At 39.6% G+C, this 27,723-nt stretch overlaps 1 protein-coding gene across 7 annotated transcripts in view; it reads right to left on the reverse strand.

The window, feature by feature from the left end:
• Positions 1–27,723, reverse strand: part of BBS9 (Bardet-Biedl syndrome 9) — a 513,046-nt gene that overhangs the window by 45,487 nt on the left and 439,836 nt on the right. Inside the window, exon 23 of one of the 7 annotated variants that reach the window (XM_075921760.1) lies at positions 6,571–6,641. The exons of the other annotated variants lie outside the window; for them this stretch is intronic. Coding sequence (XP_075777875.1) covers positions 6,583–6,641 — 59 coding nt within the window. The 3' untranslated portion in view covers positions 6,571–6,582. The remainder of the gene's footprint in view (positions 1–6,570; positions 6,642–27,723) is intronic. 7 annotated transcript variants of the gene reach the window in all.

The following is a 27,723-nucleotide window of genomic DNA, read 5'->3' on the forward strand; positions in this document are numbered from 1 at the left end:
AACAATATGTGCCTCTACATAGAGCCTGTTATTTCCCCCAGTTTATTCTTGATACCTGAAATTGTAATCAGTGTGCCAAAGGTTTTTCAACTTTAATACAAACAGCATTTCTATAATGCCTTTCATCCAAAGAGCTCAGAGAACTTTACACACTAATTAAAGTTCACCGCACCCCATGAGCTAAGTAGCCATTTACAACACCTCTAATTCAAAGCAAGTAAGATATATCTGTTTTACAGACAGATAATCTGATGCATTGATGAAAAGTTAAGTAACTTATTTACAGTTGCACAACTAGGGTGACTCCTCCAGAGTGACAGAAATTTTTAAAAAAAAGTAAGCAATGGCGACTGTTCACTAATTCTCTTCATTGACAAGTACTGTGTAGGCATCACAGCAGAAGTGAGTTTTAAGGATGATGACATCCACAGTTCCCTCCTCACTTTATCACCTTCACCAGCTACTTTGCTTCTGCAAATTTGAAAGAACACGAAAAGTTGGTGGGGAGGGAGAGCACAACAGCGAAGTAACAGCTGCAATAAAAGGGCCTGAGCCAATGATTATAGCTCTGTGGACATCGTGGCACAGATGGTGGCTCAGGCTAGCCACTTGAGTCCAAGCCTGTCTGACCTTCTAGAACTGTCTGAACTAGGATGGCTAGCCTAAGTGGTCACCCATGTTGGAATATTCACACTGCTGTTTTTAACATGCTCACTCAAGCTGAACTAGCACAAGTCTGTCTATCCGCACTGGGAATCACACCTTCTAGCTGCAAAGTAGACATGGCTTCCCCAGGGACCTTGGATATATAGTCTGGTTGCTAGCCTGTGCTGCATATTAGTGCATGTTTTGCATGATTGTGCTTCCTTGGACAAAAATTCATGCATAGAAAGCAACTATTGAGAAGAATTCGGTTCCTGCCTTTGGGATCTTTGTACCTGTTAACAGCTGGTTAAGATGCCTCTGAGAGCCAATTTTGATATTGCACCACTAGAAGGACAAATTGGCTATTCTGTCAACAAAAAATACGTGGAAGATGACTAGTTTTGTTACTAGATGAGCAAAGATGAAATGTGAAGAATATTCAGCCGACAAAGAAAATGTATAATGAAGACTCTTCAGGATGGGGGTCAGCCTGTTAGGAGAAGTTTCTGCCTTCCCAGCTGACAGAGTTCCAACAAAGCCTTTGATGAAATCAAACTACCTTGTCTCAGTTTCAGAAAAAAAGACAGACTGTGGACAGTTTAATTATCACAGTACCATTATCATCAACCACAGTTTCACAATCCTGAAAAGCTGCCATTCTCATAAGCCATTTGCATGGAAAAAATCCTCAAGACACAACAGACTGTCATGCTGCCCAAACAACAGAGTAAGTCTCATACAATCTGACGCCATAACTAATTATTTTAAACACAAAAACAACCCCCAAAGCCCATTAAACAAGGAAACAAACAGATGCAAATTTTACCAGAAACATTAGATTTTTAAAAAAAGAGTAAAAATATCCAAAAATCAAAACAGATTAACATTGTAAGGACTGCCTGCCCCGTCTCATGCATTGCACATGCATTTGATTGATTTTGTTCCTAAGAAATGAGTACATATGCTGTACATGTTCCTAACAAATGCAATAAAATAAGTAATAAAACCAAACACTGTTGGAGCCTTTTTGTCACTTTCACTTCATTTCACAGAACTTGCTTGCTTATTTAGACCCTATCTTATTTGGGTTAATCAAACCATATTTAATTTTTTCTTTGGTACCTATAAAGATCTTATTGATATAGTGTCTGTTAAGATCAGTGTTCCAGTGTTTTATTAGTCACAATTTCCTAATGCTGATATTTTGCCAGGAAGACAGAGGAAGCAGTTACAAATGCAAATGATTAGTATGTGTGTGAGTACTCTGACAGAGTTTTGGTTACTTACTAATACAAATATTGAGCTGACTTAAGGGCATCTTTGTATCATTTTCCATCAATATAAAATATGAACTCTTTGTTGCAAGTTGCTACTAAACATTATTTCCTTCACTTCTATCAAGTTAACTGTACAAACATCTGATGTTTGTTATTCATCTTGTACAGCATTTTGGACATTCTAAAATCTTGGTAATCAAACCAATATGAACATTTGTGAATGATGACGGCCAATGTAGACTTAAAAGAACAAACCATACAGAGATGCTAAAATGAACTAGATGTACATTATTCTTTCTTAAGCAGTCCACCAGTGTAGTACAAGGTCCATGTACAATAATAAATTGTTTTTAGATAGCACCCAAAAGCATGCAAGGGGTTTTACAGACAAAGAAGAGATGGGGGAAATCTTGGCCTTAGTGAAGTCAATTGCAAAACAACCATTGACTTAAATGGGGCCAGGATCTCATTTAGGGGCTTCATAGATATGAACTTAAAATACAATCTAAGGCTATGTCTAAAGTACATCCTTCTTTCAAAAGAGGCATGTAAATTAGGCAGATCGAAAGTGCAAACAAAGCGGGGATTTAAATATTCCATGCTTCATTTGCATAATCACATCACAACATTCTTTCGAAAAGGATATTTTGAAAGTGAAACCGATGGCTAGACGCGGTTCTTTTGAAAAAAAGAACCCCTTTTTTGAAAGATCCTGGATAGGATTTTTTTTCTGAAAGAACTGCATCTAGACAGCAGTTTAACTTTTGAAATACCCTTTTTCGAAAGAATGCTGTGATGCAATTATGCAAATGAAGCACGGGATATTTAAATCCCTGTTGATGTGCACTTTCGATTTGCCTAATTTACATCCCTCTTTCGAAAGAGGGATGTAGTTTAAACATGCCCTTAGCCAAGGTTGAACGAAACACACAAACACTGGGGCTAGAGACAATGAAATGGGGAAATATAAAAGAAAGTAGAAGAAATTAGGAAAGTAATGCCAGAAAAAGCATAAGGAAGAGAGAGAGTGTGTAAAAGACAGAGGCAAGAAACTGAGGAACAAATGTGGTGGTATAGCAGGACAACTGAGAAATCAATGGATAGCAATTAAGCAAGTGATAGTAGAGAGTTATCAATTGTGAAATGCAGAGTATGTGGGTGAAATTAATTAGATTTCATCATTGGACATTTTAAATAATAGGTTAGTAGACAAACATTTGCCAGGGATGACATAGTTATTTCCTAGTCCTGCCATGAGGGCAGGGGACTGGACTGGATGACCTGTTGAGGTCCCTTCCTGTCTTACATTTCTATGATTCTGTGAGGCGGTGTGGGATGAGGTTCTGGGAGTGTGAGTTGCCTGGTGATGTAAACTAGCAATAAGTTGGCACAAGGGCCTTTGTGGCTAGCACAGCAGTTCAAATAGCATCTCTGCACTGAAGTAGGAAAGAGGCGCGCTTCTTCACCCTGAGCTCCCTGGACCTGTGTGACTGGGGCATTGGTTTAGGGAATTTTAGCCTTTTGGGCGGTATATTTGGAGTAGATCCAAAAGGAAAAGATGAGACAGTATTTTCAACTGTCCACTGTAGGCCAGGCCTTGGGAGGAAGTGACACTAGAAGGACAGTGAACAGGATAAAAAGAATGCTGCTGGAGTCTGTGAACCCTCACCTTCCTACTCCTTGGATAGTGACTCCTGCTTCTGGAGTAGCTGACCCATATCAAGTATGTCCCTGAAAGTAAGCTGCCACTGAAGGTGCTAGTTGGCAGTTTGGGTGACTCTGTATCCACAGAGTGCCTTCCTAGCTGAGCTGGAAAAGGAGGTAGCTTTCCTCATCTCACTATTCCCTGGCTTGCTGCTGCTTCTGGATTCTTACTAACGATCCAGTGCCTTGTTTCAGGCCTTCCACAGTCCACAGCAAAGTTTTAGTGATCAGTAATGGGGGGCACACAGGGACAGGCTCCCAGGACCTAGTGTTCTCTAGCTTGACTTGAAGGGGATAAAACACATTCCTCTCTCTATTCTTTGAATGACTGCTGATCTCACAACAGGCAATTCTCTGCACAGCCCCAGAGTACAAGGAACAAAAAGGTGGCTTAAAGCCCATTGACTATCACTGCTTCCCCCCACCCACCCCAGTCTGCTGATTCTGTTAAAATTTGACACAAATTCTGCTAGTTTATTTATTTTTAATTAGGCAATTAAGTTAATTCACAAAAAGGATTATTCCATTGCTAGTTGAACAATTCACAAAGGCTATGTATACTCTATTATGAATCCCCTGTTTTGATGGTGAGGAAGGAAAAGACATTCTCTCTCTCTCTTTCTCTCTCTCTCACACACACACACACACACAGACAGAGGTTTTTTGTTAGAAATATAAACTTGATTCCAAGGTGACAGCTCATCTCCCTCTAAATCCAGATATGTTTTTCTAGAAAGCCTACCAAAATTGCAAAGAGTTTAGAATTATATACAAAATAAAAATATGACAAAAAGGGAAGCTTTCATCTCTTATGGAAGCAAGGGCTGTTTTTGTTGATACATATGGAAAAAATTAGGCCCAATTATATGTTGTGCTTTGGCACTAACGTTCCAACTTCACCACAGGCTTATTTTTTTCCACAGATATACCATTACAGCCAATTCCACTCTTGAACATTTGAACTCAAACCTTGTAACACAGGCATTTTTGTTGTTAGATTACTTGTACCCTAGATGAAATTCTCTGTGTTACAGTTGTATTGAACTGAGAGGTTACAAAAGGGTAATCTGTATGGATACTCAAAATAACAATCATGGGACCATAAATAAAAAATACATTTTGAATAAAGCATACCCTACTGTAATAAAGCTCCTGGTCTCATAAGCTTGTTTTATCGTGAATTTTTTTATACTTCTTCATCCCATGATCGAAAAAATACACTGAATGAATACAAAGATGCTCACTGTATTCTTTACTTCAGCAGAGACATTTAGTTCCTTATATGATAAATAAAGTTCGCATAAATAAGGCCAATCTGGATTTTGTGTCTCATAAAACATCTGAAAAGGCAGCTACATTACTGAAATAAATGCCATAGCTAGCCCTACAGGCTGAAAATCCTGGCAACTGATAAAAGAGGAGAACCTCAGCTTTTTTGCACTTACGTACTGTAGCAGTGAATAAGAAAACTGGTTTATTTCCCCTGGGCTGCTCATGGGCTAGATATCCCACGTCTGAACATGGCCACAGGATACTGAGCTAGAATGCCATAATATCTGACACAGGACGATAGGATGCTTCCTCAAATCTACTCCACTCAGACAGGTGGGGAGAGGCGATAAGCAGAAGGTCAGACAAGGTCATCAGATTCAAGTTAATAAGATAAGAAAGTAGCCAATCAGTGCAACTGAGGAGAAGTCAATTGCAGCCCAGATTCTCCAAATGAGAAGAAAAGTTTCACTAGATATTTTTCCCTCCTTACAACAGAGAATACTAAAGCACAGCTATTTAAAAAACTGGTTCTGACCTGATCTTATTTTGCTCATATATTATGGAACACATGTGACTGGCCAGACCTGCAAATTTCAGATCTGAATAGATATATGAATTTTCCTAAATTTTAAGTGTGACAAATCTGGAGTTTGGTTGGACCCAGCTATAGGCTGGCGAAGGAATGAAATGCCTTCTGGGGGAAGTCAGTCAGTCAGCCGGCCAATCTTCCTTGGCCCCTACTTCACCTTGATATCTAATAACTGCCATATTCTACAAATAATTGGTTCTACCTGTGCTTAGTAAAGAACAAACTTTATACTCAGAGAAAAAAGGGCAGAGTGACAAATATGAATGGCAAAGAAGCAATATTCTAATGGAAATAAGCACAGCATACAGGGAATACCCCCTGCACTTGAGCGCTCCTAATTTTTGGGGAGAAGTTAGGGGGTTTCTCTTTTCCCCATACATAGCAAAGACTGCCTTTCAACTAGAATTTTGTTTTAACAGTCAGCCATGAGGAAAAATATACACAAAAATTGCAGGAAAACATTTACAGACTCAGACCAGTTTTGTAAACCTTGGAAACCTCCAAAAATACTTCAAGAAATCTGCAAAATCAGGAGCCCTTCAAGGTTCAAGGTTGTTTTGTTTACTAACCTTTACAGTACACTTATCAAATAAATATGACCAAAATTAGACATGAATAGGGTTACTCCCTCCATTTCCAATCTTTCATGATACAGGCTCTGGTTATACGAGAACTCTTAGAGCTGTGCAGCTGCAACAATGCCACTGAGAGTTTTTTTTCTAGTATAGCTGCTCTAAACTGTCAGGAGAGCTTTCATATCAACTTAATTAAGCCATCCCCAATGAGCATTGGTAGTTATGTCAGCAGGAGAAGCTCTTGCACTGATATAGTGCTGTCCATACATAGGTTGGAGTAACTTATGTTGCTTGAGGGGATGGCTTATTCACACCCCTGAACGACATAAGTTATACTGACATAAGTGGTAGTGTAGACATAGCCACAGAGGCTGGAAAACACCTGTTCCTGGTGCCCGTGTGAGAGTAAATATAAGTTATATAAGCACACTCCTTTTCTTTGAAAACTAAAAATTACTCAAACTGTCAATGTAAATTATAAAGCAGATTATGAATTCGAAATGCTTACATCACACACATTTCAGCATCTTGAGGAGACCAAACATGCTTCTGTGAATATAGTGTTCTGTCCTTTCCTGTCTGTTAAAGGAATATATTATTGATATCTATGATCTTGACAGTACAGATAAAATCAGGTTTTGTCTGGAGGGTACAAAATTACGATGTTATTCAGTCTGCAAAATACCTCTCATTTTATGCATGAAGGCAAATTAGGCTGAAAAAAATCACAAAGCAATGCAGCATTCACTTTTAGAGTAATAACCTTATCAGGTTGACACGATAGTCAAACCTCATCTGTTAGTAAAACAGGCCTTGATAAACTGATACAGATATGAATCAGTAATTTCACTCTGTGAAAGAGCTGAGCCCTTGCATTAAAAACTGCACAGTGAATAAGAAGATTGGAATTTTAAACAAGAGATAAGTAACAAACTATAGCAACTGACTTCTCACAATATGATAAAGCTGCAATGCCATAGAATTTGTTATCCTAAATAAACAATAGGAAAAGTATCAAAATTCCAGAAGAACTGCATCAAAACAAACAACTATCACAATGGTAAACTCATTAGCAGAATATATTCTGATAATGGGTGAGTGCACTGAAATTGATACACCAGTAACAGCCAATTTTATACTTTGTTTTAAAGGGCTACCATTTTTTCCCCAGTATAAGATAACATAAAAAAAGAACAAGCTAAAAATCACTTAGAAAAGTTAGATGTCTGCAAGTCACCAGGGCCTGATAAAATGCATCCTAGAATACCCAAGGACCTGATAGAGGCATTAGCTATCATCTTTGAAAAATCATGGAAGTCGGGAGAAATTCCAGAAGACTGGAAAAGGGCAAATATAGTGCCCATCTATAAAAAGGGAAATAAGAATAACCCAGAGTATGTCTACACTTGCTTCCTAGTTCGAACTAGGGATGCAAATGTAGGCTTCATTAATATGATCTCGCCGGCGCGTTACTCCGATCCTTAATTTTTTAGGAGTAATGAGGAGTAACGTTAGTTCGAACCAAGGGGTTTGGTTCGAACTAACGTGTCCCGGAGCACACTTTCACTTTCGAAATAGCTGTTGATCGGAGTAACACACGGTCGAAATCATGTTAATGAAGCACAGGATATTTAAATTCCCTCTTCATTGACTATTTCAAATGCCTACATTTGCATCTATAGTTCGAACTAGGGTGCAAGTGTAGACATACCCCCAGGGAATTACAGACCAATCAGTTTAACTTCTGTGCCAGGAAAGATAATGGAGCAAATAATTAAGGAATTCATCTGCAAACACTTGGAAGATAAAAAGTTGATAGGTAACAGCCAGCATGGATTTTAAAAAACAAATCATGTAAAAAAAATCTGATAGCTTTCTTTGATAGGATAACAAGTATTGTGGATAAGGGAGAAGTGGTGGATGTGGTATACTTAGACTTTAGTAAGGCATTTGACACAGTCTCGCATTACCTTCTTATCAATAAATTAGGGAAGTATAATCTAGATGGGGCTACGCTAAGGTAGGTCCATAATTGGCTGGATAACTGTTCTCAGAGAGTAGTTATTAATGGTTCACAATCCTTCTGGAAGAGCATATCAAATGGGGTTCCGCAAGGGTCTATTTTGGGACTCGTTCTGTTCAAGATCTTCATCAATCATTTATATATTGGCATAGAGAGTATGCTTATTAAGTTTGAAGATGATACCCAGCTGGAAGGGGTTGCAGCTGCTTTGGAGGATAGCGTCATAATTCAAAATGATCTGAACTGGAGAAATGGTCTGAGGTAAATAAGATGAAGTTTAATAAGGGCAAATGCTATTCCTCTTCTCTTACAGTGTTTACATATAAAGACAGTGCTTAGTCTAACACCAAGATAGCAAGACAGTGATAATGACTTCTCTTTGTTTTTCTTGAATGAGAAGGGGTAGCAGTACAGAGGTACAGTTGTTATCTGCTTTTAATTACCCTGTAGGAATGGGGGTGGTGAGATATGCAGAACAGTTTGTTTCTGTGCACAGATGTCTCTTGTATCCTCCCAAAAGATCACAATGAAACTTTCATGAGATACTTTGCAATAGTCTTCCAAAGGTTTCTAGGGATGGCCACCTTATTTCCTCCTCCACAGTAGGACACCTTCCCGCATCGCTCCATAATGATGTAGGTGGGCAGAACTGCACTGAACAGGCTCACAGCATGCAGTCACCCCGGTGGCTTCTGATGCCAGCAGCAGCTGTGCTATGACATTGTGACTCGCAGGAATGACGTATCAGCTAAAATCACCTGCGGAAAACAGTACTCAGGGCACGTCACACTTAAAAACACAGTAATGCTTGAGTGTAGACATTTTCTATGCCAACAAGAAGGATTCTTCCATCATCATAGATACTCCACCTCTCCGAGAGGCAGTAGCTAAAGCAACAGAAAAATTCTTCCATCAACCTAGAGCCATTTACATAGCAACTTAGGCTCACTTTACTAGACTGCTCTGAGGTATGGAATACAAAACTGGAGCATATCTTATTTAAAATTAATGGGAATAAGGAAAGGGAGATCAGAAAGTTATGTTTTGTTTTCTGTTGTAACTGCAAACAGAATTATAAATCTGTTTTATCTTTAAGTGCTGTCATTGTTACTTGACAGGTTCCCCCTTTGCATCACCAGAACACCTGACCCTGACGAAAAGAAAAGAAATGGATTGGGGACAATTTGTTCAGCAAGATCTTACAAGCCAGTGCTTCGTTAGACTGTGAACAAAGGGTGAATAGGACAGAAAGCCAGGAAAAGGCAAGAGAAGCCTGGAAAAAGATCCAGGAATTTCAATTCTGAAATGTTAGCAAGCAAACATGGCAAATTTCTGCTGCATGACACTCACTTCTCAGGTGTCAAATATGCACACACAGGAGCAACAGACTAACTACGGTGGCTCTACACCAACGTTACTTGCATTGACCAAAGGTTGTAGTGTCAACATGGCCTCAATTTCCCTCATTGTTCTTTGGCCAGGTTTGGCCATAAGAATGTCCTGGTCTTTAACCACTCTGCAGAGTCCTGCCCCTACCAAGGCCACCTAGTCCTTTCTCCTATATATAACACAAAAATAAATAAACCAAGATATCAGCCTAATTGGATTCATCTGGCAGCTGCCTCATTGCCTCTGCTGCACTCAGATGCCCTCCTCTCTTATCTCAGGCTTCTGTGGGGGTCCCAACCACACCCACAGACCAGCACACTCCTTGCCTCACTCACGGTTTCAGGCACTATAGTTCCTCAAAGCCCCTATCTCTGGTCAAGCACCTAGCTCACTTCCCATCCTTCTTTCAGGCTGCTTCTCTGAAAGTAGGCTCTCTCTACATTCTCTCCTCTGGCTCTTCTCTTTCTGATTGGGCTCACCCAGTTCTTAATGCAAAAAAATTCTTGTTTTCCCTCAGCTGGGTTTTATTGTTAATTGGGCTGGCAGTTTAATTGGTCTTAATTTCATATCAACCTCTACCCAGCATATGTGGAGTAAACACCAAATCACGGGGCCATATTTTCAAAGAAACCACAATTTATGCACAAAAAGTCTGTATTTGCAAATACAAATTGAGTGTTTGACATGCAGTAAGATATGACACTTGAAATATGCACAACTTGGGCCCTTTGGGTTTACATTATTGCTTAGTGGCTCAGTAAAGTGACTGACAGGGAGATACAGGGCCAGATCAATGACCTTTTAAAGGCTGCTTTGTGCCACTTTGATGATGCAAAGAAGCAATAAAGCCAGCTTGGGAGTGGCAAGTGGACGATTCCCTGCATGAAAAGGAATACAGTACTCTGGAAATGTAGGGTCAACACACTGGCTCCTGAATCTCTATCAAAGCCATCTTGTGTCTTGAGGAGGGAGTCTGATTTGCTTGGGGCTGGAGAGCGTCCACAAGGGGGCTGCTGCAACAGAGTATGGTCCCCTGTATGTAAACTGGAGCTGCCTTGTGGGAAGTGATTCTGGGTACCAAAAATTACTGACAAGCTCAGAGTATAATAGTGCTACATCAGTGGCTGGCAACCCAAGTAAGTAATGAGCAGACACTGCACATACATTTGGGAGTTTTATCTAAGTAAATAAATAAAAACAAAGTAAAAATGCCAAAATTTGGCCAACTGACTGGGGTTCAAGTGAAATAGCAGTGAAATATTGCCCAGGAGTTTAAACACTCCTCTCAGAACTTACTCCTTTGGCAAAAGTCAGGAGTAAAATAGTTATTCTTTGCTATAGCAATAAAAATTATATAGCTGCTCAAAACATTACCTTATTCTATACAATATAGATAGATATTATATATGCACAGCTTATCAATTATAGATATGCTTAACCTTGACTAAAATTACTATAGACCCATTAAGGGCACAGTCCCAGAAGGTATCTTCAAATATCATAGAAAGTCAGTGAAAATGGAGATTGCTCAGAACCCTTCAAGACTAGGCCTGAAAGAATTTGATCAAGACAGTCTCAGTTTTAAGTGTGATTTAATCTATAAATTGGTATTTCCTGAGACCTGGGCATTTCAAGGAAGTAGGTTTGCTCTCTTTGGAGGTTTGCTGAACACATATCTTATTTTGGAGAAAAGACTATTTCCTCCTGATCTAAAGTAATATCTGTGCTGGGTTTGGTCACACAAATCCCTTTGAGACTGTCACTTGATGATACTACTGAGCCCACCTATCTGCCCTCTGGGATGCCCCACTGCACCTGTCATGCTAAGCCAGACCCTCCCGTCTCTTCCAGTGCTGGCACAGAGTTGGGGTGACAGCCCACAGCAGAGTAATACAGACAGATCAGCATAGCTCTATGAAGGTTCAGTCAAAGGGACGTGCCACATCACCGAGGTGAACAGCCCCAATGGGACCAGAACCCCAGATAAATCCATCTTATTCTGTATAAAGCTTTATTCAAAGCAAGTTTATTAATTGTTTGCCCCCCTTATCAATGAAAGAGAGATATGCACGGCTGTTTCCTCTGCCCCCTCCTAATAATTATTTATTTACACTGGGCTTATTAATAAACAAATGTGACTTTATTAAAGTATAAAAATAGGATTTAAGTGGTCATAAGAAATAGCCGACAGAACAATGTAGATTACTAAACAAAATAAAACGAAACACACAAGCTAAGCCTAATGCATTAAGAAACTTGTTACATGCAATAACTTACCCTAACAGTAGGTCTAATAATTTCTTCTCACAGGCTGAAAAGCTTCCAAGCCTGGGCTTGAATCTTCCCTTTGTTCAGTCTTAGATGTTTCCATCTGACATACTGAGTGGTCAGACAGCCTCTAGTATTGTTTGTCATCCCACGTTTATATAGATTTTGCCAAAGGTAGGAATCCTTTGTGTTCGGTTTAAACTTTTTCACACTTTCAACAGAAGAGTACAAAGTACAAGATGGGTCCCTTGTAAGGACTCTGAGGCCCTCCTATTGGCAGGTTCATAGGAAAAACTAACCCATTTACAGATCATTGTCCTTATCAATGAGCCATCAATTTCTGAAATACTCTTAATGGCCCTCTGCACAACTAGATTAGTAAAACAGTTTATACAGGCAGTCCCCAGGTTACATGGATCCGACTTACATCGGATCCCTACTTACAAACGGGGTGAGGCAACCCCGCACTAGCTGCTTCCCCCCAACAGACCAGGGAGACACGGAGTGGCTTTTCTCAGCAGACACCTCAGCTTGAGAATAAAGGACTGAGGGAAGTGAGGTGTGGGAGAATAAAACTGAGCTCTGGAGAAATGTTTGGCTAGAGTTTCCCCTACAATATGTACCAGTTCCGACTTACATACAAATTCAACTTAAGAACAAACCTACAGTCCCTATCTTGTATGTAACCCAGGGACTGCCTGTACTTCATGTTTCTAACTTCAAACACAGGAATGATACATGCATACAAAAAGAATTACACATTCAGCAAACTATAACTTTTCAAATGATACCTTACAATAAAGTATTTTGCTTAAAGAATCTTACAGTTATGCATACTCACGAGCATATTTTCATAAAGCGTAGAGAAGGCCCTGTCACAACATCTATATAATATGCTCCCAGATACTACACTGACCAGAGTGCCTTACATATAGCTTAAAAACAACAAATGAAAGTTCATAATACCATCTAAATTTTTGTTAGTCTCTATGGTGATGCAGGACTATTCTTTAAGTTTTTTCTATTACAGACTAACATGGCTACCCCTCTGAAACTTTTTTACATATAGCTTAACAATCCCATGACTGAAGTGATGGCACTATAATGTTTTTGTGTAGCCCTTGTACAGGAATACACTGAAGCTAGGTCTACACTGCAAAGAAAAGTAGGAAAAAGATAAGCAAATTGCGAGTTGCAATTTGCATATCTTTTTTCCGCTTTTCTTTCGAAAGAGGCTTTTCCGAAATTTAGCCTCCTGCATGGTGCCAAATTTCAGAAAAAACTCCTCTTTTGGCACAACCCTTCTTCCTCATAGAATAAGGATTACAGGGATGGTGAAAGAACGCGTCCGCTTTTTCAGAAATTGTTCCAAAAAAGCAGACACGTTCCTTGGACAAAAAGCTCTGCAGTCTAGACATAGCCTTACAATAATCAATTCATTATAACAAAGCTGTGAAAATAGAAAGGCTGTCTTGATAGTCATATCTGACTATCTACCCATCCTATACAGTTCAAGCAGTCCCCTAAAATACAGAGTTTAATAGTGCTGGTTGAAAAGACTTTCTTGAAGGATTTGTTTTCAGAAATTCCTCTTTACAGAGTAAGTAGTAATGTGCTTTAATTCAGACTGACTTTAACATCTATTGACCATCACTTCTAAGACTGACAATCTTGAAATATTTTTGCTTTTTCTTAATCTTTTCAACCTATCACAGAAAGAATCTATGGGTTATGGTTCATTTCTCTGCAAATGGCCAGAAGCCACATTATATCACTATAGATTCTCTTGTTCTCTTTCTCTCTATTTATAAATGAAAACAGATGATCTCAATAAAAAAAATAAATTCACTGAATTATGGTTTCCTTTATTCTAGTGGTATAGAAGTTTATGTATAATTGGCACATAATTTTATCCCATGGTTTAAACTTTTTTAACTTAAAAAGGAACCATTCTTTTTTAAGGACTTGATGGTTTCATTTCAATCTGGTCCATCATATTTTCTGATGTTAACAAATGTGGATTGACTGAATAGCATTGATCTGCAATGCCATCCAAAACTCATGAGAGCGTCATACTTCACATTCCTTAAGTCAATCTCAAGACTGAAGTCTAGATTATAGAAATAGACTGAGATATCCAGTGGTTTATCAATAGTACAGGCATAAATCATGGGGCCAAATTCTTGTGTCACATAAATGAATGTAAATCCTGAAAATAGTGATAGAAATGTAGCCGTGTTAGTCTGGGGTAGTTGAAGCAAAATGCAGGACAATGTAGCACTTTAAAGACTAACAAGATGGTTTATTAGATGATGAGCTTTCGTGGGCCAGACCCACTTCCTCAGATCAAATAGTGGAAGAAAGTAGTCACAACCATATATACCAAAGGATACAATTAAAAAAAAGAACAAATATGAAAAGGACAAATCACATTGCAGAACAGAAGGGGGATGCGGGGGGGTGGGAAGGGGGAGGAAGGAAGGTAAGTGTCTGTGAATTGCTGATATTAAAGGTAGGGAGAGTGGGATGTTTGTGAGTTAATGGTGTGATCTGGACACATGGCCAAGAAACACTGGAGATATTCCACAGAGATTTCAACAACCTACACCCCACCATCAACCTCAGCCTGGACAATTCTACACGAGAGATCCACTTCCTGGACACCACCGTACAAATCAACAATGGAAAATTAGACACCACTCTCTACAGAAAACCCACCGACTCATACAGTTACCTACATGCATCCAGCTCCCATCCAGAACACACCACACGATCCATCGTCTATAGCCAAGCCCTTCGATACAACCGCATCTGCTCTAACCCCACTGACAGAGACCAGAAGCTTCAGGATCTCTACCAAGCATTTATAAATCTCAACTACCCACCCAGAGAAATAAAAAAGCAAATTGAAAGAGCCAGACGAATACCTAGAAACCATCTACTTCAAGACAGACCCAAGAAAACCAACAATAGAACACCACTTGTCATCACCTACAACCCCCAACTAAAACCTGTCCAACACATTATCAATAAACTACAGCCTATATTGGAACAGGATACCATACTCAAAGAGGCTCTGGGAGACAGACCCATAGTCTCCTATAGACAACCACCTAACCTCAAGATGATTCTTACCAACCACCACAGGACATACCACACTAATACCAACCCTGGTACCTTCCCTTGCAACAAACCCCGTTGCCAGCTTTGTCCACATATTCATTCTGCTGATACCATTATTGGACCTAACCAAGTGAGTTATAAGATCAAGAACACATATTCCTGCGCATCCAGAAATATAATCTATGCTATCATGTGCCGAAAGTGTCCGTCCGCTATGTACATTGGACAAACATCTCAGACACTTCGCCAAAGGATTAATGCCCACAAAACAGATATCAGACAAGATCACAAAGAGAAAACAGTTTCTTGCCACTTTAACCAGAAAGGACACTCTCTAAATGACTTAGCCACCTGCATTCTGCTACAAAGACCTTTTACATCTGCACTTGAAAGGGAATCCTCTGAACTGTCATTCATGTTAAAATTCGACACTTACCACCAGGGACTTAACAAGACTTTGAACTTTCTCACCCATTACCAAGACAGTTTCCCCAATTATCACCTGTAATACCATTAACTCACAAACATCCCACTCTCCCTACCTTTAATATCAGCAATTCACAGACACTTACCTTCCTTCCTCCCTCTTCCCACCCCCCCGCATCCCCCTTCTGTTCTGCAATGTGATTTGTCCTTTTCATATTTGTTCTTTTTTTTAATTGTATCCTTTGGTATATATGGTTGTGACTACTTTCTTCCACTATTTGATCTGAGGAAGTGGGTCTGGCCCACGAAAGCTCATCATCTAATAAACCATCTTGTTAGTCTTTAAAGTGCTACATTGTCCTGCATTTTGCTTCAATCCTGAAAATGATTTCCATTCAATGTAAATCAGAACTTGGCTCTCTGTTCGGCAAAGCAGTGTTAGTGAAACATACCTCTATATAAATTTAAAGTTAAATGTGAAATACATCTTAAAGTTTAGCATTTTAGTCTCCTACTACTACTTGGATGCCAAAAACTGTCCATAGTTGTATTTAGTTAGGTATGGGTCAAGCAAAATATAATAAGCAAACCTATTACGTATTTCATGGACAACCCTAGTGAATGCCAATTTCAATAACTGACTGGCATGCAAATGTAACAAATCCACTGTTATTTTTCCATTGGGCTTGAATTAAAGTAAACTTTGCAAAAGGAAAGACCTTTCACACTTGGCTCCAAAGCACAGGGTCAGATCCTTGGCACATGAACACCAGCATAGTTCCACTGACTTCAATGGAGCTATACAGAGTTATACCCATGAAGAATCTGGCCTATAATGTTTTTGGAGCCCACAGCTCTTTTACTATCACAAAATTACTATTATAAAAAGGAAAAAATCTAAGGTGTTCTTTAGAAGTCATCCAACATGGACTGGATATGGACTGTGTTCCTATTACATCAGTGTCAAAAAAAAAAAAAAAAGTAACTGCAAGCCCATAGTTGCAGGAAGCATCTGAAAATCTCTTTCATGTTTACTTTTCCACAAAAAGAAGGAAACGTTTGAATTTATTATAGTGTATAGCTTATGTAATGCAGAACCAATGAACACCTCCTTGCATGCTATCACATCATGAAAAAAATGACTTTTACAAATCCCCTGCACTACTTCAGCATATGTGGAACTTACCCCACTGTTATCACTAAATATAAACTCATTTGAGGCAGCTGCATTGGTGTGCACATTCTGTGTATTCCAAAAGTCACACATATTAGGATGCATAATCAAACTGAAAAGATGTAATTAAAGTAATACACGATGAACCGGATTCTGTATCTGTTAGAGTCAACAACAAATGGTACTATTGACCAAAATGTGTGTAGAATCAAGCCCAATGCCAATAAAGAATCCCTTTTACTAATTTTCACATGGAGTTCTCAAGTTTAGAAGTTTAGCACAAGTTGAAGCAAGTTCTTGTTATTTGGCAATAAATATTTTCTCAAATAGTTCCCAGACTACTTAGTTTAAGCTACTGTCAACTTTCACTACTCTCAAATCTGTCCTAGGTTCCCATCCTAGTCTGACTGAGATAGACAGTGACTACCATTGTGATCAGTTTGAAGATGTGGATATACATGTTATAATCAGGACAGACTAATCAGCTACAGATTTTGGATATGGCCGCATGCCTTTTTCTTAAGCAAAACTCCCTTTCAAATCAGTGTTGTGACTGCTTCTTATTGAAATAAATAAGGAATGTAAATGTACTCCTTTAAGATAATATAGGATCCTAAAGGGTTGCACTGTTTCAATTTTAAGCTAAAATTTACTTAAATACATATCCATATAAGTTCATTTGAAAACTCAAATGAGAATGGACATAACAATTACAATAAGGGCAGCTGCTTATAGTACTTTCCATCACAAATCTATTATAAATTACATTCAGAGGAATCTTTTTACTTTTTAATCTTCTCCTATTTAAAATAAATTAGCGTTGGAAAATTGTAACAGTATGAACATACTTTTTGTGTGAACATGAGAATCCAACTTCTCAGTTCATTTAAATCATGCAGCCAAACATACGCTGTATTACAAAGCACACCTTGTTGTGTGGTATAACTTACAAAAAATATTATTCATAGCAAGTTTATAACAACATACCATTAGCATTAGGATAATAAACATGGTTAACAAAAGTTCTATAGTTGGCAAGGTCATTGCTCCACCTTACATTAGCTAGTGTCAATTCCAGATAAACTCACTTTTTTATAGACTTTTAAATGTGATTTTTTTCAGTAGAAATTAACAGAGGAAGCAAATAAAGGATATGAAACAAAAAGAAACAGATTTTTTTCCAGTTTAACTGTTAGCATGATCCTTTTTATTTCTTACATTCCAGCATATGTCAAAGTTGCTCAGTCAAGAAATTTATACGCTCCTAAAGATGTACTGTTTCAAAGGGGGAAAAAAAAGTAAAACTAAAGCTCTATGCAAAGTTAGGGCATAAGCAACTAGAAAATGTGTTTTCCTGATACAGAGAACATTAAACAAAACAAAAGAAAATGGGATAACATTGATAAATATGAGCTACATGAAACTAACCAAGAGAGAAAACTCTAAACCTAACCTGAATTCTTAATCTACTCTGCCATCTCTGACAGCATGTGGACCTTTATGCCCACTACTAATGAAAATCATTACCACCACCTTCAAAGAAAAACAACTGTCAACCTCACTGCAATAGTCTTCTCCTTAACATATGCACAATGTGCCTGCGGTGACCAGAATTCCTCATTGAATCTAGTCCACAGGTTGGATCATTAGCTTCCCAGCCCAACCTGGGTACTGATGGGAAGTGCAACATGAATTCTGGTACTCCTCCCGTCCCCACGGCCCAGAACTATCACTTCATCGCCAAACTTCCATTCTTAGGCAACATTTTTGAAAGAGCTCCACACTCCGACAAGTTGTGACATCTGCCAACAGCTAGGTTGCTTCACAGATCATGCTCCAGAGCACGGCACAGCATGGGCATAGTGTTAGTAGCACTAAATGACAGCTTCTTTATGGCTATAAATAGAGGCTAAATGTTCATATTCATTCTTCTAGACCTTTCTGCAGTATTCCAACTTGACAGTTCACAAAGTCTTCAGCCTATATGATACAATGGAAGTGGCGTTAACATGGGTCCAAGTATTCCTTTCTAGAAGAACCCAGAGAGTGGGGATGAGTAGCTGCTCCTTTCCTATTCATAGACTTTCATCTATAGGAAAAACAGTTTTGTAACTTTAATATGACACAACTTACCACCGTGGCACCTCATGCTGGTCACTCAGGAATTAGCACATTTCAGTCCCGGAACTCCCCCTTTCAGCCGGTGTCTCACCTGCTCTTACTTGTTATTTTTCACCACCTAGTGTTAGGACCCATGTGCCTCCCAGACTGTGGCATCCTCCTCTGAGTACTGCCCAACCACAGTGTTCCCACACTCTGGGGTTTTCTCCTAAAGGGAACCCCCAGCTCCCTATTCCCACCTCGCTTCAGTGACTTACTGCCAGTCTTCATCCAGCCACTGCCACAGATGCAAAGTGCAACTCATCTTTGGCAAGGGGGTATGGACCTGATGCCCTCTGCTGTCCTGGCTACATCCCTTTACCCTCAGGTCTTGCTTCAAGCCATGCAGCCTTGGAGCTTGCCCGGCCAGAGCTTCCTCAGCTCTGCCTACTTTTCCCCAGCCCTGTTCTAAGTCAAGAAACCTCTAGCTTCCCTGGTAGCTAGGTCCCTCCTGCTCCCCAGCTAGAGCAAGAGTGAGTCTGTCTGCTCTTCTCCAGGAGCCCTTATACATACAGCCCTAAAAAGGCCTAATTGGTTGTGTCTGCCTCAGCTGCTGGCTCCCCCACTCCCAGTCCTCTCTCAGTACTGGGTTTTAACCCTTAAAGGGTCAGTGTGGGGCAGATGCACCATCACACATTTCTCAATACACAGTCTGAGCACCTCATTGCAACAAGGCAAAGAAATTAATAAGGCTTCAATAAGGATTTAGCATTTACATGGTCTCTGTCATGCAAATACTTATGCAAGTATCTTGACTTACTGACATGAATAAAGTTACTTATAGTGTGTAAGTGCTTGAAGGATCAGGTTCTTCTAAGGCAGTGAGGGGCAACCTAGGCTACGGAGTGGACCACATGGGTTGCCCTCCTTCATCTCACTGGGCCACAAGATTGTCGTAACCAAGACAGTCTCCTGGAATAGGGTAGTTTTGCTCAGGAGCGTATTGGCAATCAAAATAGGCCTGGGAAATGGATTGAGAATGGCCCTCCCATAACGTCATCCCTGTGTGACCCTCAAGCCCCGCCCCCTTTCTCTGTGTCATGTCCGGCACGCGGCGCAGGCAGTGGGTCGGGTTCTGCGTGCCGCATACAGCGCAGACGCTGAGCCACTCGGAGTGAGGGGCAACAGCGTGCGGACACGATGGCCCACCAGATGACGGCCCACTGGGAAATTTCTGGTATCCCGCTGGGCCAGTCCGCCCCTGGTTTTGCTAACTGTGCTTGCATACCTGGAATTTCTGGCGTGTGCCAACAGAACCGTAGCAGTGCTCTGATTGGATGCAGAGGGAGTGCACAGATCTTACAACGTTGTGTGCAGTGAGCACACTCCTCACTTCATATGTCCTTGCTTTAAGTGCCTGTCACTTTTGCAATACCAGTAGGAAAAAATAAACTATGCAGATGAAAACCAGCAGAATTTGGCTACTCTGTGCATGGGCCATACACTGAACCCCAATAAACTGCATTAAAGCCCTCGGGTCGCAGGTTGCCCACCACTACTCTAAGGTTCTTCATGTTGTGCTGCCTGCAAAAATCTTGCTGATTGTTTCATTCTGCCGTTCTCAGTCACACAGCTTTTCCATATATTTAAAAGAGCTCATGTGTCACTTGGCGACGCTGTATAGCAGGGGATGAATCATGTCTGGTCTTCCCTCCACACCCCCTCGATCTTCTAGAGTGATAGGGAAGGAGACTAGTCAAGTGTGCAGACCACAAAATTAGCAGAACAGTTACTCTTTGATGTCTCATTTAGTAGTTTGTCAGAGACATTGTAGGAAAGCCAGAATTAGGTAGCTGGCTGAACTTAGGCAAACTGTCTGATTCAATGTAGTACAAATAAAGGTTTTAATTCAGAAAGTCCACAGGATATAGTGTAACAATCATTACAAACCTGAGACAGAAGCCTAATTTTTACTTTTGAACTTAACCAACATTACCAGCCCTCATTATAATTATTTGACTTGGAAAACATGCATAAACATGGTTAGGTACATTATGGGCGTAACAGCACACAGATAGAAGCATTTAAGAGTCACAGGTTCTTTTCTTCTTCTATAAAGGCTTGGATTCATAAGCCTAGTGCTCTCTGCTGTGTGCCGAGCTCTGCTACAGAGATGATATATGAACACGGGTGGTCATTTAACTTTTTTTCTGCCTCTGTAAAACAGGGACCACTCTGAAAATTCAACTATTCTAACTAAAAGATGTTCTAAAAATACCACAGAGAATTCAGACATCAGGATATAATAAGCGATACATGTTTCATGGCAGCCAATATACTTCTGATATAGAGACATTTGAGACTTAATTCACATAATGTCAGTAAAATGACTTTACATCCTCAGATGGAATAAGATGGAATACACAGTGCAAATATTATTAGCATCAACTTAAATTGCATTTTCTCCTCCTACAATAATGTAAGCCTGAGATCCCTTGCTAGAAGTATGGTATCCTGTGATTTTTTTTAAACTGACATTTTGTTTGGGTCCTGGAGGAAGTTTATGCTCTAAGCAGGATCTATCACAGCATTTCCCTCTCTTTGAAGTCAGAATCCTGTAAAAAAAAAAAAGCCTGCATATCCTCAATTCCTATTGACTTTATTGGAACTTGAGAGCACTTAGAACTGTATAGGCCCTTGGTCCCTCACTTTCACCTCAACCCTGATATTAAATTTGGTGACTTGGGAGCAGATGCAATTCATTCCCTCCGTACTCCCGCTCCCCAAATGGGAATAAGCTGAATACAGATGCTTTGAAAAGGCTTAGGGTTTTAAAGGACACTTTAAAATAGCATTAATTGGGGGTTTTGCCTCCACTGTTCAGAATGCAGGCACATGCGGTTTGGAGGCAACCTACACAACCCATACTCTGAGCTCTGTCCTGTTGATGTGCTTCAAATTAATGTGCTGTACATTTTTTTAAAACATCTGTTGTTCTGGAAGTCCTAATATACATGGAAGCGGCAGTATTCCTCCCAAAACCATATCAGAGTGGAACAACTCTCAGATTGTATATCTATCTTAAAATAAAGCTTCTTTGAGTTTTAAGAACCTAAAAAAATTTGTCTTATTTTGAACAAGAAATTATTTTACACGCCAATATGACCACGAATGCCTGCAACACAGAATGTCATCATACTGCAAGTTGGTACCCTCAGTCAAATACACACCACAGCAGTCATAGTATACGTCTACACAGCAGCATTATTTCAGAATAACTGACATTATTCCAAAATAACATAGTGCACATCTACACTACAAGCATTTATTTTGAAATAGTGTCATGCTGGAGGACTTTTTACTCCAACTCCTGTAACCCTCATTTCACGAGGAGTAAGGGAATGAGACGGAAGAGTGCTCTTCCTTTGACTTCCTACTGTGTAGACGGTGCCAAAAGCCGACTTAAGCTATGTCGACTTAAACTATGCAATCGACATAGCTGAAGTTGCATAGCTTAATTTGACTTTAGCCCTGCTGTGTAGACGTATACATAATGAAGCACCAATGTAGAAGAGAAAAATACAAGATTTATTAATGGTAACATATGTTTAAAATACTAAAAAAGTGTGCATTATATACCTTATCAATTAATATCTTTGTTTAACAAAATATAGGATTTCTCTGTGTCTTCGAGAACATATGCATTATTCCTTTTAGTACCAATAAACTGAAATAAAGTTTTTGTTTTTCAGTTAGGTTTTTTTTTTTGTCAGAAAAAGGCATATAATGTACTCTTGAAAATCTGTGAAAGATGTTGATAAGTACAGAATAGTAGAAAACCCAAATTGGTCTCTTTAAGGCCAAGAAAGAGATAGGATGTAAATAAAATTTACATTTACAGCAATGAAAAAGTACTGTACAACATTATTGGTAAAATTTGGGTGATAGATACAGCTGAAATGTATGGGTTATATCTGTGCCTATGACATATCTTCAAAATTAAAGAAGCCCCTGAAATAATTGGAATGTCTAATGTCTCTAAAGATAGTTCTAGGATCCTTCAAGTTGAATATTCTCATTTCACACCTATATTACAGTTGTGACATAGGTTTATGTTATTATTCTATGGACATGCCTTTCTAAAATGCAAGGAGTTAATATTTCCAGTTTCCTAAGAAAATAATGGCTTCTGATTACCAGCTAACCAGTATAATGTGGCATGCTACTACTGCTGAGAAATTATACGCATCACTAATATACTTCTTACACTAAGGCCAATATTTTCTTTATGTCTGGCATTTATGCTATACATTTTTACACAAATGTCTCTATAAATTCTTTTATATTATTTCTTCCATAAATCAGATCTAAGAACACGTTCGGTACCACAGCTATATACAATCCTTTTTGTAGAATTCCATTTAAAGGTCAGCTATGCTTGTTAAGATTTTTAAGGTGTCTGTTCCATTTAAATCGAGTTAAAAAAATGGAATGGAATCTACTAAGAGAGAACAATCCCATATAAATGAAAACCATGTGCAAACGTTCAATAGGCCAACTATGTAAAAACGTGTTATATACTGTGTTTATATGTATGTTATTCACAGACAAGGTTTGTATTAGGATTATATTGATTTCCTGGTGCACATGAATGTTAATCTAGCCATGCCATTATACCATTGTGTGTAAGTTAAGCCCCTTTCTCTAGATTTAAATGGAGAACAATACAACATGGAAAGTTGATTGCTACTTTCAAAAGATTATTTTAACTTCTACTTGATTTATAATCTATTCTGTCTGGAGATAAATCTAATTACCCATCTAGAGTTTATCTGCAGATGGCCCCCACATATGACAGACCAAATCAACCCCTGCTGATCCAGATCTGAATTTTGTAGCGCTGGAACACCAGAAATTAGAAACGCTGGCAGTTAAATTACACTTCAATAAGAGCTCTGGCAACCCTGTGATTCTCTGTTTGTATCCTTCTACAAGTGGTGAGGGCCATCAATGCCATCCTGCTGTGCAGGGTCGTTGTCCTGGATGACAACTAGCATCTCCAGGCTGGAGTTAATGATGAGTGGGGAGGGGAGGGTGCACACTAGGATGCAGTGCAGCTAGTCAAAGTAGTGGTCCAACTGGGGTGCTGTCCCTGATCGGGAAATGTATTCCCTGGCCTTTGTGTAGGTCTGGTGCAATTTCTTGATCTTCATGTGCACTGCTCCTGGGTGAGCATGCGGCCTTTCTGGTCCAGGCTGGCAGCCATCCAGCCATACATGTTCGCATTCCTGCATCCGGTGTGGTGATCCTGGAAATTAGCGTCCTCTCTCCAGACTGCAATGAGATCCAGGAGCTCTGCACTAGACCAGGAAGGGGCCCTTTTCTTCCGCCCTGGCCAGGAGCCTCGGAGCTGGCTGTCAGCTCACTAGCAACCCTGGGGAGCTTGGTGGGAGTCCTGGGGTCAGTCATCGCAGCACAAACAGGTTCTGGAGCGTGGCACAGTGTAGAAGAGAAACTATAGAGATTTGAAGGGTGTGGACAGAATGTAGCCAGAAGGGCAGCTGTGAGAAGCCCTGGAGGCCAATTTTTTTGAAATAAGCACAGTTGCACTGTCCGCGCTTACCCTATTTCAAAATATCTATTCTGAAATAGGTATTATTCCTTGTGAAATGAGGGTTTATTATTTCAAAATAAGAAGCCCGTTATTTTGCAATAATTTTGAAATGCACGCTGTGTGCATGCTCACGTTGTTATTTTGAAATAAAATGAGTTATTTTGAAATAACTCTGTAGTGTAGACATACACTTTGAGAGTTCAAAGTCTGGACGACAGGAAGTAAGCTGAGACTAAATTCAAAGAACAATGAAGTGATACAGGAAAGAGCCTGAGGATACTATAGAGATGGGCCTGATCCAGCATGAGCTTAATTCAAACATGAACAATCCACACTCAATGAGAACAATTACATGGTTACAGATAAGGAAATGTATAGGTGGTTTTCAGGATCAGGGACTTAGATCTCCCTCCGTTATTGCGAGAGCTTTATAACTGCAGCACAAATGGGTCCTTCAGTGTGGCACAGTGGGGAAGAGAAACTATAGAGGTTTGAAGGATGTGGACAGAATGTAGCCATGAGGGTAGCTGTGAGAAGTCCCGGAGGCCAATTATTTTGAGGCTGTTTATAACTAGGGAGAAGTTCACTCTTTTCATGGGATCCCAGGCACCATGAATGGCTAACAGCCTTTTTTCTTCACCTGTATCTGATCAGATCTTGTGATTTTTCCTCCCATAATCTGATCTCATGCTTGCATAACTTTTAGATTACATTAATGCAGACCACCGCATTTGTATCTAACCTTAAAGACTTCACAGATACTTCAGAGCACATTACACAAGTTCTTCTGATATAGCACTAGCTCCTATTTGCATCTTAGTGCAATTCAGAGGGATCGTTTTGAGCTGCAAAGGTCACCTGAGTGGAGACTGTATCAGAGGTATTTGATCTATCAAGCCACAGGGCAGCTGCTGTTCGTGGTTTCTCAGTGTTGGTCCCTTGTCAGGTATTTGCTATCACTGAGTCCCAAAGAGCCAGTCCACTGACCTTTTCTTTTTCCAAGCCAACTTTTTGATTGGGAAGGTGGTCTGGGAGATGGGTGTGATTGCTGAATGCAAGAAAATATTGATGGAGAATCTCCTTTACTTTATGCTGTTTAACTAAGCAGCAATCACAAACATTGTATGTAATTTTTGTGTACACATCTTAAGACATGTGCGGTATATAAGAAAAAGTTTATCAACTGAAAAAAATGGATCATACCAATGATATCACAGAATGATACATTTGCGGCATGTCTCTCAACTGTATAGCAGAGGCACTGAGCATACAAACCTGTGCTTCACTCCATTTTCATTTTTGCCTGGGTGACTGCCTTTAAATATAAATGACTAAATATGGCTACCACACATTTTTGGTTTCCATTTGTCAATTTTCATCCAAATATGAAAGCCCACATCCTATCTAAATATAGCAAATCAAATGAAAGCATAATCCCTTTTCACAGAAAGTGCTGTAACTTGGAATTAAGGGCTTTGTTTCCGAAATAAACTAAAGAAGAAGAAATACAGCTGAGTACAATTTAGAGTCTGATTTTCAAACCAAGTCTCTGTTTTTTCAGGCATAAGTTGCACCTGCACTGACTTGCCAGGAAAAAGCCTGAATAAACTGTGAGCACAAATAGAGATTTTGAAAATCATGCTCTATTTTCCATACACAGCTTTTAGACCATGCTACTTCTCTTCCTGTATTACAGGCTATTCTGGCAATAAAGAAAAAGGTGGACAAACTTCTCATAGGGTGGAGCTCAATGTAGCAATGAGGCCCAAAACATAACAAAAACAAAAAACAAAAAAAATCACACATTGGAGCGAGCATTGATAAATTAGGACAAATAAAGATCATTACCAAAACTTTGGACCAGTTATTCAACCAGCATATATCGGAATAATTTTAGTGAAGTCAACAGAGCTACACCTATTTCCATCAGAGAGGATAAAGTCCTTAATCGATAGAACAGGCTACACAGAACACTCTGGGCCAGAATATTAAAATCCTGGGGCAGATCCTCCACTGGTAGAAAGTGGCATAGCTCCATGACTTGGGATTCTCTCTCAAAGAATGGAAGGCCCAAGCACTTAGATCTCTAGCTGCTGGAAACAGATGCAGCTCAATTCACTATAAAGAAGCTGTTACAAGCTGAGATTTTGACCCTGTAACCTTTGGAAAGGACATATTAAGATCCAAACTCTGTTGGTTGGGCCCTTCTCTTTTTCAATGTAACCACTTGCTACTGAATTGATTTTGGAACATTTAAATCTTTCTCAATATAGTGTAACAAAGTCATCCTAACAGAGGTAACAAAGTGATGAGGGCAGATATATCAACGTGGTGAAGTCCTACTTCCTTATGAGCTGAATAAAGGTTACATCAGGTTAACTACGGATACCTGAGGACAATTAGGGGTGCAGTGACCTTCAAAAACCCTTCTTCTGTGGGTGAGAGTAGTTGAGAGATGAGAGAAAAACTGCAGCAGAAGTCCTTGCCAGAGGATGTTGTGAAGATCAGGAATTTACTAAGGTTCAAAAAAGAACTAGATAAATTCATGATGGTTAGGTCCATCAATGGCTATTAACCAGGATGGGTAGGAATGGCATCCCTAGTCTCTGTTTGTCTGCAAATGGATGACAGGAGAGGGATCACGTGATGATTACCTGTTGTGCTCACTCCCTCAGGGGCATCTGGCATTGGCCACTGTCAGCAGACAGGATACGGGGCTAGATGGACCTTTGGTCTGACTCAGTATGGCTGTACTTAAATTCTTAGTGACAGCAGGAAGGAAAAGCTTCACCTGGGCAGTGGCAGCAGGAACTCTGTCTCTCTTCCCTACAGAGAACAAAACTATGCTAACAGCTGTTTGGGGAATGACTGACAATTTGAAACGAGTATAGTAAGATAATGCCCCAGTTAGAGGGCAGGGGAAAGTATTTGTTTGGAAGTGGGCTGGAGAAGGTGTTTAGCTTAATAGAACTTCTTAGGGCCTATCCTGAGACTCACTTTGTAAACAGTGAAAAATAAAACCAAAGTAAAGAGAAAAACCCTCTAGAATCAGATTGATTTACTCTAGGCCCCACCATCAGAGGGAAAAGTGCCAAGGCAGATGAGATGTCCAGACATAACAGAAAATGCATCACCAGAGAAAATGCATCATCGGGAGTATTTGTCCCTATTGCATAAAATTGTTGTAGGAACATCTCATTTCAAAATAAAGTGTAGAGAACAGATAGTAACATCACAGGAATTGATGTACAAATGTTGATAATTAATCAATGTTAAGAATATTTTTATGATACAATTTGTCAAATGATTTAGCAATTGATAAGTATGTTTCCAAATCACCACTTTTGTCAAGACTTCACCAGATAAGTCCTGTAAGTCCACCTCCTCCAAAAGGAACAGAGCTAACCTCTTACTTTGTCATTCTTCTGTTCAAACTGTAAATTATTTTAATTGCAATGTATCTTTTTCCTTGAAATTGTATTTAAAAATTGTTACTGCAGCTAAATAATAAATCAACATTTCCTACTTCCTCCGCTGTATCTGA

The sequence above is a fragment of the Pelodiscus sinensis genome, chromosome 2 (assembly GCF_049634645.1).
Source record: "Pelodiscus sinensis isolate JC-2024 chromosome 2, ASM4963464v1, whole genome shotgun sequence".
Classification (NCBI taxonomy): domain Eukaryota; kingdom Metazoa; phylum Chordata; order Testudines; family Trionychidae; genus Pelodiscus; species Pelodiscus sinensis.